At 34.8% G+C, this 15,574-nt stretch overlaps 1 protein-coding gene across 3 annotated transcripts in view; it reads left to right on the forward strand.

The window, feature by feature from the left end:
• Positions 1 to 15,574, forward strand: part of SYNE3 (spectrin repeat containing nuclear envelope family member 3) — a 165,349-nt gene that overhangs the window by 105,911 nt on the left and 43,864 nt on the right. For all 3 annotated transcript variants that reach the window (XM_031953304.1, XM_031953303.1, XM_012550575.2), the window contains 5 exons: positions 233 to 376; positions 2,414 to 2,548; positions 4,748 to 4,912; positions 9,045 to 9,217; positions 12,494 to 12,623. In XM_031953304.1, the coding sequence (XP_031809164.1) occupies positions 233 to 376; positions 2,414 to 2,548; positions 4,748 to 4,912; positions 9,045 to 9,217; positions 12,494 to 12,623 (747 nt within the window). The remainder of the gene's footprint in view (positions 1 to 232; positions 377 to 2,413; positions 2,549 to 4,747; positions 4,913 to 9,044; positions 9,218 to 12,493; positions 12,624 to 15,574) is intronic.

A 15,574-nucleotide genomic window follows, 5' to 3' on the forward strand; every position in this document is an offset into this window, starting at 1 on the left:
AATTAGTCTGCCCTCAAGAGCTTATATACTGCTAAAGGAAACAGATAAAGAAATAAGCATAATACATGAAAGATAACCATACAGAATAAGTGTGCTCCCTTTGCTCCATGACAATACATTAAATATTTGATGAAGTTGTGCCCTTCCTTATTGACCATTACATGGATCTTGTTAAAATTGTTCAGATGAAGAAATGGCTTGATTTTCATGGTGTATGTCACTGTCTCTCTAGAGTGCAATATCTCAGCACAATGACTTTGATACTGCATTTGAACCACTGCAGAAGAGGTTAGCAGATCTCCACATCAGAGCAGAAGCAGAGAAGGAGTTTCAGCAAGACCTCCCTAGTAAGCAGGCTCAACTCCAGCGCTTGCAGGTAAGTGGGATAATGTAGGCATATGTCTTAGCCAAGGATCCAGCAACACAGTAAAATCACTGTGAGCTTTGAATAAGAGGCTGCAGATATCCATCCAAACTATGGCTAATCCATAGAAAGGGAAGGAGAGAAAGGGAGGGACTGAAGGAGAGACAGAGAGAACACTCTAGGAGTAAAAATTCCCTCCAACCACAGAAATCAGCAACTAATTTAGCCTTAAGAAAATTAACCTGGAACACTCAGAGAGTATGACTTTCTCAGCGTCATACAATTGAGAAGAAACCCAGATTTTTCTAACTCAAAAACTTGCCCATTTGTCCACGACATATTTCTTAGTATCACAAAAATGCTCTTTATTAAGACAATCAACAAGATTTATTTTGTTCCTTTTTTTTTTTAAATCCAGTGGATAATTTCTATGGTTTTTAAAAAATCCAAACAACAAAAATATGTTAAGCCCTCCTAATAAGGAAGAGTCATGATTTTCATTTTAAATAAGAAGAAAATAAATTAAGAACCTGTCAGAACAGGCCCAGCCCAGTGATTGTTAATTTAAAAGGGCTTTTCTGGTTGAAGAATGAAGGCTGCTTCATAATTAAGATTATTGCTATTGGAATCAATTTCAGAAACAATAGATTTTATTTGTAGAAAATAAGTTGTTATTCTCCATGTAAAAAGGGAACATTACGATTTTGTGGGTTTTCTCAATTACTTGATATTATATATATGATTTTTCAACACCGATATTTATAACAAACATATTTCCTGAAACTAAGTTATCCCTCAAATTGTCTCTTATTCTTTAAGAAACTTTATTTCTAGATGTTTCTAGATTCACAAAGCTTACAGGTCAAATATTCCAACCCACCCAGAAGAACATACCTAAACACAATTCATCTTTACACCTTCTCCCAAAGATCCAGTCTCCCATTGAAGATGTTTTACTGTTGGAGAGCTCATTATCTTAGGAGGCAGATCACCCTACTTTTAGATAGTTCTTATTATTGGAGAATTTTCCTAGGGCAACATTTCCCTTCCTGTAATTTCCTCTCATTGGATCTAGTTCTACCCTCTAGGAACACAAAGTCTAATCCTTCTTCTTCAAGCTAGTCCTTCAATTGCTTAATGTTCTCCTCTCATCATGTTCTCCTTTTCCAAACTAACATTCTCCAGTTCTTTTAGCTGATTCTCTATGACAAGATGAGTGGTATAATGGTTAGAGCTCTGGACCTGGAATCAGGAAGACTTGAGTTCAAGTCTTACCTCAGATACCCACTAATTGTGCGATCCTGAACAAGTCACTTAACCTTTGTCTAACTTAATTTCCTTAACTATAAAATGGGGATAATAATAATCTTTACCTCCCAGGTATCTGGCAAATAGTGGGTACTTAAAAATACTTATTTTCTTACTTCTCATCATCCTGGTCTGGATACACTTCAGTTAGTTTATCAATGTTTCTTAATATGTGATAACTACAACTGTGCAGAGTACTGGAGATTTGGTTTGATCATCCTGGAAAATGTAACCTAGATTTATAATCTTCCTTGTTGTGATAACTCTGCTTCTGTTATATTACCTGAGATCCTGAATTCTTGAATCAAGACCTTGGATTAAAATTCTTCAAAGGATTTGATGGCTTCTTTAATGTGATCTAGATGACAGCCCATTCATGCCTTCTCATTCCATTTGACTCTTGTTCATGCCCTAGCTCTTCTCCCTCATCCTACATTTATACAGTTGATTCTTTGAATCCAAAGCCAAGATTTAACTTTTATCCCTGTTGATTTCATTTTATTATATCTGACTCACTCATCTAAGCCTTTCCAGATATTTAGGATCTCTCTCCCCAGAACATCTTTCATATTCTATAAACAAAAAAACAAAATAGAAAATTTTTCATACTTTAGAGTAAGTATTTCTGTCTTTGGAAGTCCCCTCCCTTCAAATAAGCTATTCCAATCTTAAATGTTAATCTCTTCCACATAATGACATTTGATTCTGCCAAACAAATGGACTCTTTGCTTTCCATTGTAGCAAATCCAGGAAGACTTGCAAGAACTTGACGTTCAAATTGAAAACCTGAAACCCTTAGTTCAGGCAAATACCAGCCATCAGCATAAAATCAATCAACTTTTATCTGATTATCAGACCCTGAAAAGATCTTTGGAGGTAAGTTATCAAACATCAGGAAAAGTAGAAACTTACATATACTTTATATTTTTCAAGATGCTTTCATGTGTATTAATTCATTGAATCCTCGAGAAAACCCTGTGAGGTAGTATAAGCATTATTATCCTGATTTTACAGATGAGAAAACTCAAGGTTACAAAGGTAACTCAGACAATAAATATTTATTAAGTGCCTATTTATGTGCCAGTCACTGTACTAAACAGTTGGGATATAATGAAAAATAAAAATAGGCCCTGCTGTCAATCTAAGATCACATAGCTAATAAGTTATAGAATTCCATCTTGAACCCAGGTCTTATGCCTTCAAATACAGTATTGTTTTGGCAGACCAGTGATGAAGAATGTACTCATTACCCAATAATACAAAGGAACAAATGCTTGTTAATTGGAAATTTTTAACTTTAAAATACATTTTAAAAACCAGTAGTGGGAATGAATTTTTAGTGATTATATTTAATGATAATTTCTTCTTGTGTTTAATGACACTGCAAAACTTTGAGTTGAAACCATGAACTAGAATATAACTATATGTCTTTGCATGCAACATTTCATTTAATTCATTTAATAGTGAGGAAATAAAGACCAAAAGAAGTATTTTCTCAGTTCCAAAATTTATCCATTAGCTTCAACCTTCTTTTGATATCAGATTTCTTCAAACTCCAAATTACACAACATGTTCTCTGTTAACTAACCCAAACTGAGATTTAATAATAATAAAATACAAAAATAACTATAACATATTTCTATAGCACTTTATAGTTTACAATGTGCTTTTCTCCTGTAAAGAAATTAACAGTAAAAATAGTTGATAAAACTGTATTATCCCTACTTTGTGAATGAAGAAATTGAGGCTCAAAAAGTGAAATGTGTCTTCTTCCAAGGACACATAATTAGGGTGGAAGAGCTGCGACTTGAACCCACATCTCCTGATGCTAAATTTTGTGCTGTTTCCCTTATACCATGCTGACTTTCATAAATTCATGCCTTTGGTATTACTAGTCACTCTAGGTTCACTGGTGGAGTCCATGTGTTACAGGCTAATTGCTCTAGATTCCATGGAGAGATACAAAGGAAAGAAAAGACCTTATTCTAATCCTTATGAAACTTAAGAGTATTTAGCACAATGTTGGCCATAAGTAGACACTTAACATATGCTTTCAGATTGCTTTCAAGTAGGAATTGCTTCATTTAGTGAATTTGTATGTGTATATATATATATTATTTTTAGGGGGCACATAGTAGATGCTTGATAAGTATGGGATTGATTTTATTGGTTGAATGATATAGGAGATATGAAAGGGTTATTGTGAAGAAAATGCTTTATAACTTTTAAACTACTATAGAAATGTTATCATTATTATTTAATAACATGACAAATTTGAGAAATAAGTAGTACAATTGAATATATTATTCAATTCAATAAGCATCCATTAAGCATATGTAAGACTAGATACAAAGACAGGAAAGACACACACACATATGTTACAGGGGCCACCTCTTAGTGGCAGCTGAGAATCTAATTCTGACCAGCTGAATAGATTGTGTCATGTGAGTGGATGATAACAATACAAGGAGACTAAGAGGCAGTTGTTTTCTCTGACTTCCTCTTCTTCCCTCTACCCTCTGATTCATTTCATTCCCAATTAACAAGCAACATAAATGTGTTGTGATTCACAGCTGTGGGGGCTTCAGAAAACCAACCAGCCCCTTACAGTCCCTTTTAACTCTTTATAGGCTTTCTGGGTTTCATATTTAAGTGTGGTCCTCAATAAATAAATATATATGTGTGTGTGTGTGTGTGTATGCATATTATGTGACAATTAACTTTTATACCAAATTGAGGAAAATAACTTCAAAAAAGAGGGCCAAGCAAAACATTATGAGATATTTTAGTAAGATTGAATCCCAGGAAGTGCCCATGGGAATACTACATACATCCGTACAAACATGCATATATGGAGAAGAGAGCACCTGAATTGGGCCTTGAGGGGGAAATTTCAGTAGACAGAGATGGAATTGAAGAAAGGAATCATCTGGTACTTGCATGCTCAAACATAGAGCAAATTAGAAAGCAGAGCTAGAATCTCCTTTTGTTGTCTTTATTACCTCTTTATATTCATAAAAGAGCTATTTGTTCAAGCTTGGTGCTAAGATACTAGGTGCCCTTCTGGTTTTGTAGATAACTATGGAACAAAGCCAGAAGCATGTTCAGGAACACTGGACCTTCAACCACAAACTGTGGGAGCTTCAGCAGTGGATTGGGATAGCCAGACAAAAGCTGGAATCCTACCAAGGGAATGAAGGCCAGAGGAAGGTGAATAGCCAATCTGTAGAAGATATTGAGGTAAGCAGACTTTCTTCTTTGAAATGGTATTTCACTTGTTAAAAAGCCAAGCTGCAGAGGATTAAAACATAGCTTTGAAAGAAACAGTTCTGGATACAAGAGTGCTAACTCTTGATCCACGTAGAGCATCAAGTGGAAGCTACTTGTTTTCACAGAGAGCTTTCTTTATAACATTTTTGGATTTTGAACTAGATTTGAATAACATAATACTATGGGTGAAGTAAATGAGGATTAGCCTAGGATTTCACAAATAAATGGGCAGAACTAAAGTCTGATTTATGTTCACTATGTAAATTAACATTCCAAATTTCTCTTTCTAAATGAAATTACTTGTCTTGTAACCAAAGCAATTGTGTTTCTCTTTGAATGAAATAGAATCATAGAATGTTAGGATAGAAAGAACTTTAGAATATAAAATATGAGACCATAGATTCAGGGAATATTACTACTGGAAAGGAAATTTAAATCTAGAACATTAGGGTTAGAAGAAATCTTACAGTATTATGTTAGAGTATGGAACATAATATGTTATAGAAGAAAAGGACCCAAAGAATGTCAAGCACAGTTTGTTAGAGCTGAAAGAGACTATAGAGAGGAACAATAGAATATAACAGAGGATTTTTTCGGTCTAGTATTCTCAAAAAAGTAGGAAAAAATTAAGAGGACATTTTCTGTTTAGAAAATGTTTTTTATTCTAGTAAGAATCTCTTTAAAAATCAGCAAAAGAATATTGTAAAGGATACTTTTTCTAATTTAACAGTATCAGGACCAGAGATATTTCACCTTCTTTTATCTTCAAGGTCTTTGGCAGTTCCCCCCTCCCCCGTCCCCTCCTCCCTGGCCCCAGCCCTTACCTATCATAAAGGTGTAATTATTCCCTTTGCTCATGTTGTTTCTGTTCTGTTCCTTTTGGCTGCTTTTCCATGTCCTCCTTTTTTTTTTTTTTTTTTAGCTCTTCAGTAGAAGAGAAGTCTATTACAATAGAACCTTAGAATTATGGGCTGGAAAGGCTGGGAGAAAGCTGGGAAATAATCTGCTCTACCTTCCTCATTTTGCAGATGAGGAAATGTTGGTACAGAAAGAGAAGTGAGCTGTCCAAGGTTAGATAGTGAGCTAGTGATGTAGCTAGGATTAGAATATAGCTCCCTTGTCTCCCTATTCTGAACTTTTTCTACTGCACTATCCATCTCATTTGTTGCACAGAACTCAGTTCCCTGGTATCCTCAAATAACTAGTACATTTTTAAAATTCCATTTTGAGAGGGAAAATAAAAAAGGGCAACAAATTGAGATTATGAAATACTCATTTAAAATTAGCAAGCACCCCCAAAAGGAAAGTAGGACTCAGTAGACAGGCATACTGATGTATGTTCTCAATATCTTTAGTCCTGAGTGGTGAGTGAGCCTTGATTTTCTGAAGTACATCATGGGACCATAGGATGTGAAATTGGGGGTGGGGAGGATCTTCATATTCTCAAGTCTACTTCTCATTTGTGAAGCCTAACTATTGTTTCATATCAAAGAATAAAAAGCTCTTCTCTGCTTCTGGAACTTGAGAGTTTATCATAGGTTTTCATATCCACTGTATCTCATTTGGTCCTCACACTTCCTTTTGAGAGAGTCCTTACCTAAAATATTATCCTCATTTTAGAGATGAGGAAATCCAGAGAACTTCAGTGAATTTCTAGAGTTATAGTAGATATGATTGAAAAATTACCCAACCAAAATTTATAGCAGAGATAGGACTTAGAATTGGGGAAAACAGGGATTAATTTCACTGTTTTTTGTTTGTTTGTTTTTGGGGTGAGGCAATTGGGGTTAAGCTACTTGCCCAGCATCACACAACTAGGAAGTGGTAAGTGTCTAGGGCAGATTTGAACTCAGGTCCTCTTGATTTCAGGGTTGGTGCTCTATCCACTGCGCCATCTAAGTGCCCCTCACTGTTTTTTCATACATGATGTTTATAGAGGGGGGAAAAAAAGGAGAAATTAGATATTTTTATGCCAAAAACTTTTATTTTATTTTATTCTTCAGTGGAAAAAATACTCAATATAGAGTCAAAAGGCCTGGTTCAGATCCTTCTTCTGACCCTACTTATGTGGCCTTAACTTTTCTAGCTCTCAGTTAACTCCCATAAAGAATGGGGACTGGGGAGATGGACTAGTAGCCTCTGAGGTTCCTTCCAATTTGACATCTAAGATCCTAAAGTCATCAATGAAAACATCCACCTATCCAAATAAGAATAAATGTGATTGTATATGATTACCAAAATTCCATAATTATTGTCCTCTCCTCCAATTATTAATTTTAAAATGATAACAAAATTGGTCCCCTTCTGGCCTCTTTTCTTTTTAAAAAAATATTGATATGCTTACTTTTTATATCATCCACATTTCCCAACATATTCTTTTCTCTCTACCACCCCCTCATCTCAGAATATGCCTTATGACAAAAAAAATTTTCAAGGAAAAAGAATTAATTTAACAAAACCAACAGCTACATTGATCAAGTCTGACATATGCAATGTTTATTTGCCACCAATTTTGCAAAAAAAGGGAGGGGAAAAATTTCTATCCCCTCTAGCCATTATAATTTCATAGCATTTAGTTTCTATTGTCTTGTTTTTCTTTTTATTGTTGTAGTCACTACATATATTATTTTCCTGGTTCTGCTCACTATTGTGCATGTCTGTATCTTTTCATACTTCTTTGTATTCATCATATTAAATTTTTTACATAACAGCATAAAATAGCACATTAATAGCACAATAGTATTCTATCATATTCCATCACAATTTGTTTAGCCATTTCTCAATCAATCATATCACTCTCCCTCCACTCTCAAAAACCTTCTTTAGTGGATCCCTGTTGACTCTATAATAAATTACAAAATAATTTTTTCTAGACTATGAGTTTCTTGAGAATGGTGATTTGTGTTTTGCTTTTTTTTTTCATCCCCAACACTTAGCATAGTACCCAACACACAATAGGTGCTTACTGACTAATAGACTGATTTTAAATCTACATAGTCTGGCTCCTATTTTTACACTATATTATATCATATTATTCCCTTCAGTCACTTTTCTTTATTCCATCTTGAAGGAATAAGTATTGCTTCACCCCAACCTCTACCTTATATCCTTGACTTTATCCCTTCCCATTTTGTTGAAAAACTTGCCCTTTCTAATATCTTCTCCCTTTATCCAGTCTTCAGTCTTTCCCTGTCTTCTGGCTCTTTACCTGCCACATACAGACATAATCAGATCTCCATCATACTTGAAAAAAAATCTTTCATCTGACCCTGATATCACTTCAAGCTATAATCCTATATTTCCTCTCCTATTCATAGTCAAACTCTAGAAAAGTTCATCTATAATTATTTCTACGTTGTCCTTATAATCAGTTTCTTGACCATACTACTCCCATAATTTATGGAAACTACTCTCTCTGAGGTTACTAACAGTTTTTAGTTTCCAAGTCTAATAGTCTTTTTTCAGAGCTCATTTTTTTTTATAAATTTTCATTGTTTATGTTTAATCCCATATGTGTGGATTTACTCTTATGGCTTTGTCCTTGGCCCTCTTTTTTCTTTGTTTTATTATTATTTATTTATGTAAATAATAATATTTTATTTTTGTTTTGTTATTGTAGAAAATTTTCATGAGTTTGGTTGTCATCTTAATGAAGATAACTCCAAATCTATATATCTATCCTTCATCTCTCCTCAGAGCTTCAGTCTACTCTCATACATCACTAATTGCCTTCTGAACACTTTCAAATGAACTCAAGATGTCAAAAACAGAATTTATCATCTTGGCCAACCCACATCTCTTCCACATATTCCATTTCTCTTAAAGGTAGCACTATTCTTCCTTTCCCTCATGTTCATAATCTTGGCTATCATCCTTATCTTTTCACTCTTACTCATCATTTATATCTAATCAGTTGATTACATCAATGTCTGTCTAATATAGACCTTAAATCAATGGAAAAGATGCCCTGCTAAAGTTGCTTGCCCTCTTAAAGAGGAAAGGTTAGTTGGTTCTAGCACCAAATCTCACTTCCTACCCCTAATCTAATGAATAACTGGAATTGTAGACTATGAATCTTGACATTGAGCCACTCGTCTTTCAGAGGCTGGTGGCTGAATTCCCTGATAAAGAGGTACAATTGCACTTGACTGAAGGTCATGGTCAACTGGTTATGGAGACATCATCTCTTGAGGGAGCAGCTCTTGTCCAAGGGGAATTAAAGGAACTGAAGGAGTCTTGGAAGGCTCTGAAGTTACTTGAGGAAACATTGATGAGGTAAACAGATATTTAAAACATTTTCTTTTCATTTTCAAATGTTGCTTGTGATCCAGTATTTAGAAAGACAGATAAAAGGATGCCGAAGATCAGTCTTCTATCATACTAGCCCATAAAAGTGATGACAGAAATAATTTGAAGTGTTTTGGAAACTGTTCACATTATATGTAAATGGCACATGTATGAAGATGCTCAGGACCACCTTTGGTGGAAATTCATTGCATTTGGTTAGAATTCTGAATCTCTTATTACAGAACCTTGCATATAGAATTTTCTTCATTGGATCCTTGATTTTATTAATATGAGTACTCTAGTACTATAGATGTTTTATCTGATCCTTCTTGCTAATATGCTATAGTCTATTTATATACTTTTATCATACATCTTTCTATCACCCTTTGGTCTCCTGAATTTTCCTTTAAGACCATGGTATCTCATTATTAATTGCCAATCAGCATTAACAGGAGAATATTAATATTCAAAAAGGTGAAATTTTTGTGGGCAAGGAACATGGGAGGATCATTGAAAAGATGATCTAGTTTCCAAATGAAATCCTGTCCACCATCTTATTCTGATTCATGTCTGGATCCACCTAGTATTTTGTTCTTTAGCAATGCCTTTTCAGATATGCAAATTAATGGACAGCTCATTGGACAGTCTATCTAGCTACATATGGCAGTCTGGACAACATGCCAATAAAATTTTCATGACAGTAGAATAAGTTCAATTAATATTTCCTGATTCAATGTCTTTTTGCAAAGTCCTATAATAGATATGTATACTTAGAGAACATGGCAACTTTCAGTATATCCAAATACTTTATAGCAATGAGCCATGTTTTCTAAAAAGGATTCTGACAACAGCTATTTATTTATTTTTAATGACAATTAAGTTTATTTTGCATTTAATGATCTGCTTTGGAGGACTGAAGACAGCTTCAGGTGTCACAAGCTTTCTGAGAAAATCTTCCTTTTTGCTGATGTCCTGGTGTCAAGGTGGTTATCTAATAACAGTCTTTTAGATAATATTCACAATGTCTATGGTCTTAATTTTTACTGGTGTAGTGGATAGAACTTTGATCTATGTCTGAATTCCAATTCTTCCACTTAAAACTTTTGTTATTAGACAAATGTTTCATGTTTCTTGACTTCAATTTTCTTCCTTATAAAATTACAAGATTAGAATAGGTGATCTCTAAGGTTCTTTTCAGCTTTCTCACAAAAGTATATGACTATCAGTCATTTTTCTTACTTTATGAGAAATATTCCCGAAATGTTATTTGCCAACCTAATTTTTACAAATCAAATTGTAGTTTAAACTCAGTAGAAGAGTTTGCTATTCAAAGAAATTATATTGTGACTCCTTTGCTGAAGCAAAGAATTCCTTTGGTATAATGCTTATCATTGCCAAATTTATCTTTTAGACATTGAAAAATCTGAATTTTCAGTCACTGGATCTGCTTAATGAAAAGTACATCTTTATCACATCCTCTGAAACATATAGTAAATACCTAACTATAAGCTGAGTTCTATCAGTAAACTCCTGGTTCTTTGATCCCATGTAAAGGCAAGAGTACTATGCTGAATCCCAGGAAACCAAATGTGAATTCCCATTTTCCCACTGCCTTAATGTGAAAACTCTGGCATGTCACTTTCCTTTTGTAATTCTCAGTTTCCCCCTTTATAAAGTGAAAGGGTTGAGCCAGGTAAACAAAGATCCTTCTAAGTGTCACATTGTAAGAATATGGAGCTTAGACTGTTATAAGCCATCAGAGAGAAAGCCTTCCATTCTTTCACTTATAGGGAATAGCAATAGAAGTTTTTGTTTTTTCCTCTGTGATTATAGACATTAATGGTGATCGAGAGCTGAGATAGTTTCTCTACCATCAAAAATCTCAGCCCTTGTAGCCAATGAAATTGTATAACATGGGTGCTTCTCCTACTTTAGATCTTCAGGTCCAAGAAACAAATACAGTATATGAGTAGCACCCTCCTCAATGGTTTTCCATCTTGCCAGGGCCTACCAAAGCTTATGTTCCAAATGAAGAACTATGGAAAACCCATGGCTACCTCCAAATCTTAGAAAGGCATTAAATTGTAGAAGAACACAGTCAATAAGCATTTGATAAGTGCCCATTATGTGCTAGGCACTGAGCTAAACATTGGGGTTACAAAGAAAGATAAGAGTTCCTCTTTCCAAAAAGCTCACAATGTAATGGTGGAGACGATATGCCAATAACTATCTATAAATAAGCTATATAGAGAATAATTGGAGGTGATCACAGAGAGAAGACATTAGCCTTGAGGATGAGGAAAATCTCTCAGAAGGTACAATTTTAGCTCAGATTTGAAGGAAAACAAAGAAACCCAAAGATAGAAATGAGGAGGAAGAGAATTCCAGGCATGAGGGAAAGCCAGTGAAAATGCAGAGTTTGGTAGTAGAGCAGTGTGTGTGAGACACAGCAAAGAGACTAGTCTCCCTAGATTGCAGAGTATATGGAAGGAAGTACTTGTGAAAAGACCAACATGGTAGGAGTTTGGATATTATTATGTCATTTTGCAGATGTTGAAACTAAGGGACAGAGAAATTGTCATCTAAAGTTTTATTTAGGAAGTATCAGATCATTGATTTGAATCCTGCAGAGTCTTCTGACTCCAAATCCATTCCTCTTTCCACTATACCATAGCTGCTCTGAAGGGTATCTGGTTGTTTTTTCCACAGCCAGAAGTGGAGACTGAACATCAGTATTTCTCAAATGACTAAGTCATGGTGATCAAAATCGATGGTTTGGTAAGACAACCATTGGCTTCCAAAATGTTTTCTTCCTGCTTTCAGTATGGGGCATGGTGTCCCTTTAAGGAATATTTTGCAATATTCAAAATATAGGGACAAGAAGGATATAGGAATTAGAGGGACAGGAATGTTTTCCCATGACCTCTCAATGTAAATGTGTTTCACTCTCCTCCTCTTTATGTCTTCCATCATTATCATCAGTCAACATTTGTTGCATGCCTTGAGGGTCATGGGATTGTACCACTGGCTTCAAAGATGTTTATAGGAACTGTCAAAGATGTAAAATGTCTGGGGAGAGCTTGCTACCGAGCACTGTGTCTTGGCTTTCCAAAGATTTTTGTGAAATATTGTCCTTTGTCTGTCTTTTTGTTGATGCATGAACCATGTAACAGAGGAATATGTCTTGAGAATCCCTCTGAAAGTATAAGTCATCAGAAACACATCAATGTCATAATATTTATTGTGTTGCTTTGTGTCTTACAGCTTCATCAGGAAGTGGCAGCTAAAAAACAAGGAGTCAGATCCAAGGAAGAAATTGATTATTTCCAACAATATTCCAAAGCATGGGTTTCTTATAAATTCTGTGGATTCTGTTCCTAGGCACCAGGGTAAGGTGAGTAAGGATTTTGGGTGGATTCTCCAAAGAGGAGAATCATCATTGAAAAAGTGACTGAAGACTCCTGAGCCAAGTATCTTTGAATGTCAACTCCATCCACTCCTCAATTCCCACTCCCATTTTTTCATTTTCTAGAAAAACATACAAGGATTCCATGAGGAAACTTGGGATTCCCTTCTCATATACTGATAAAATAAAGGTCATTTATATGAGCTTCCTCTCTCATTCCCTACATCTCAAATTTAGTCTCTGATGAAAAGATCTTCCTTCTTCCCAAGGCCAGCTCTTCTTCATGTATCTTTGATCTCATACTTCTTGTTTTCTCCAGCAAAGTGCCCCAACAATCACCTCTTCTTTCTGATATTCAGTCTCTCCCCAGCTAAAGATTTTTTCCCTATTAACTGTTAAGAAGCCCAAGCCTCCTTTATCACTAAAAGACCTTCAATGGATCCTTCTCTTCCCTCAATCTGTCACACTGAAGCTTTTCTAATTTACATCCCAACTATTATTGTGTGTCCTGACCCTTTACATGAGCTGTTTTCCATGATTAATATGTTCTCCCTCCCTTCCCTTGGCCTCTTAAAATCCTCAGTTGCATTAAAAATTCAGTTCAACTGTTCAGTTCTGCACACATATATTGTATCTAGGATATACTATAACATATTTAACATGTATAAGACTGCTTGCCATCTAGGGGAGGGGATGGAGGGAGAGAAAGGAAAAGTCAGAACAGAAGTGAGTGCAAGGGATAATGTTGTAAAAAAATTACCCAGGCATATTAAAAAAGTTACAATTTAAAAAAAAATTCAGTTCAAATGCCATTTTCCCCATGAATTTATGCCCTCACCCAAAAAAATCTTCAAGAAAAAGCCATTTACATGTTTGTCTCTACTTTTCTATTATTTTTCAAACTTTTGCCATTTCTCTTCTTCATTCAACTGAAATTGCTCTCTTCAAAATTACCAATGAGCTTTTTAATTATAATATTAGATATTCCTTAGTCTTCATTCTTGATTTTTTGGGCAGTATTTGACCCACATTTGACACTACTTATCACTTCCTGGGTACTTTCTTTTCTCAGGTTTCATTACAAGACTCTTTTCTGGTTCTCTTCTAATTTGCCTCCTTTGCTAGCTTGTCATACCACATCATGGTACTATGAGTATACCCCAATGTTCTTCTTCTCTTTACATTCTTTCATTTGATGACCTTATCCACTTCCGTAGGTTTAATTATTATCTCTATGCAAGTGATTTCATAATTAATTTATTAATGTATTTTTCTCTATTTCCTTCTATGAGCTTCAGTCTTATTATCACCAGCTTTCTACTGGACCTTTCATGTCCAAAACTTGAACTCGTCATCTTTTCCTTCAAAATCAATTCTTTTGAACTTTGTTTTTGACAAATGCTTCACTATCCTTTTAGTATCCCAGGTTTTCAGCCTTGGCATTAACCCTAACTCTTCATTTTCTTTCATCTCACATATATAATCATTTGTCAATTTTTTTTTCTACTTCAAGACATCTCTTGCATTGAGTAAAAATTCACTTTTCACTATTACCGTGGTTATTCAGGCCCTCATCACTTTTTGCTTGGACTATTTGATCTTTCTACCTCAAATGTGTCCCTACTTTAATCTATCCACACAGCTGCTAAATATTTTTCTTAAGTGAAGATTTATCTGTGTCACTCTCCTACTAAAAACGAAAACAATAACAAAAAACTCCAGTGGCTCTCTATTGTACATGATAGTGATGTTCATTTTATTTTTTCCCTCTCTGCTTTAAATAAAGTTTCTTCATCCCCACCACAAATACAGCATTAAAGAGAAAATGTAAGCATAGAATTCTATGCTTCCCTAAAAATTTGATTCTCTTCAGTTTAACAAGGAAATAATGAAGAAGATAGAAGTGATAAAAATTAATTCTTGTTCTACCAAAAAAGCTTATCATGAGGATCAGAATAACATATTTGAAAGAATTTTGAAAAGTTAAAAGCATCATCACACATAGAAGGGATTTATTATCCATATTCTATTGATGAAGACTCAGAGGTTTCAAGTTAAGTGTCTTGCCCAAAATGGTAAAGCTATAAAAAAGCAAAACTGAGTCTAGAACTCTGGTTTCCTAATTTGCAAACTAGGTATTCCTCTCATGAGATATTGATGAAGTACTGTGGTCTCTTGTTTTGACTTCTCTTTTTAATCCAAATGTTTCCCTACTATCAAGTAAAATTATGGGTCTCCTGTTCACAATGGTATTAATATTTAGTTTGAAACTCATAAATAATAATAATGATGATTATAGCATCTGTCACCAAATGGGCTTCAATCCAGAGCATCCTAAATGTCTGTGAATCTATTGGTAATTATATCATTTGGTTGAGATCTAGTGACTTCCTGTCTCTAATTCCCAGAACCATAGGTGTGGGAGAATATAACAACCATAACAATCAAATAACATAAATGAAAGCTGTTGAAAAAATGAAAAAATCCTTATGAATGTAAAATAATTTGTTTTGCATTGATCTTCATGACATTCCATTGAGAGCAGGTACAATCATTCCCACTTTAGAGGTATGAAAAATTATGGACCAGAGAGGAAACTGGCAGATCTGGGACTTGAATTAAGATCTTATTTCCCAGCCCAACACTGGGGTTAGTACCCCTTACATATGGAAAACATGACATGGAATTGGTTTCTCAATATTCACAAGTGTTTGGGCTTCTGACTTCCTGAACAAAGTGGTAGGATTTCAACCATGCAGGACCCCTGAGTCTAGTTTTTTGAAAAATGAAATTCAGAGTTGACTCATACATCCTGGGAGGGTCATACATCAAATTAAAACTGATGTTGGGTCCATTCAATACAACTTGATATAATTAGCCATGCTAAGGTGAGGAACTACTTTCTATCACAATGAAGGCAGGGAAGATAATTAGGAAGG

Source organism: Sarcophilus harrisii, chromosome 2 (assembly GCF_902635505.1).
Source record: "Sarcophilus harrisii chromosome 2, mSarHar1.11, whole genome shotgun sequence".
Taxonomy (NCBI): Eukaryota; Metazoa; Chordata; class Mammalia; order Dasyuromorphia; family Dasyuridae; genus Sarcophilus; species Sarcophilus harrisii.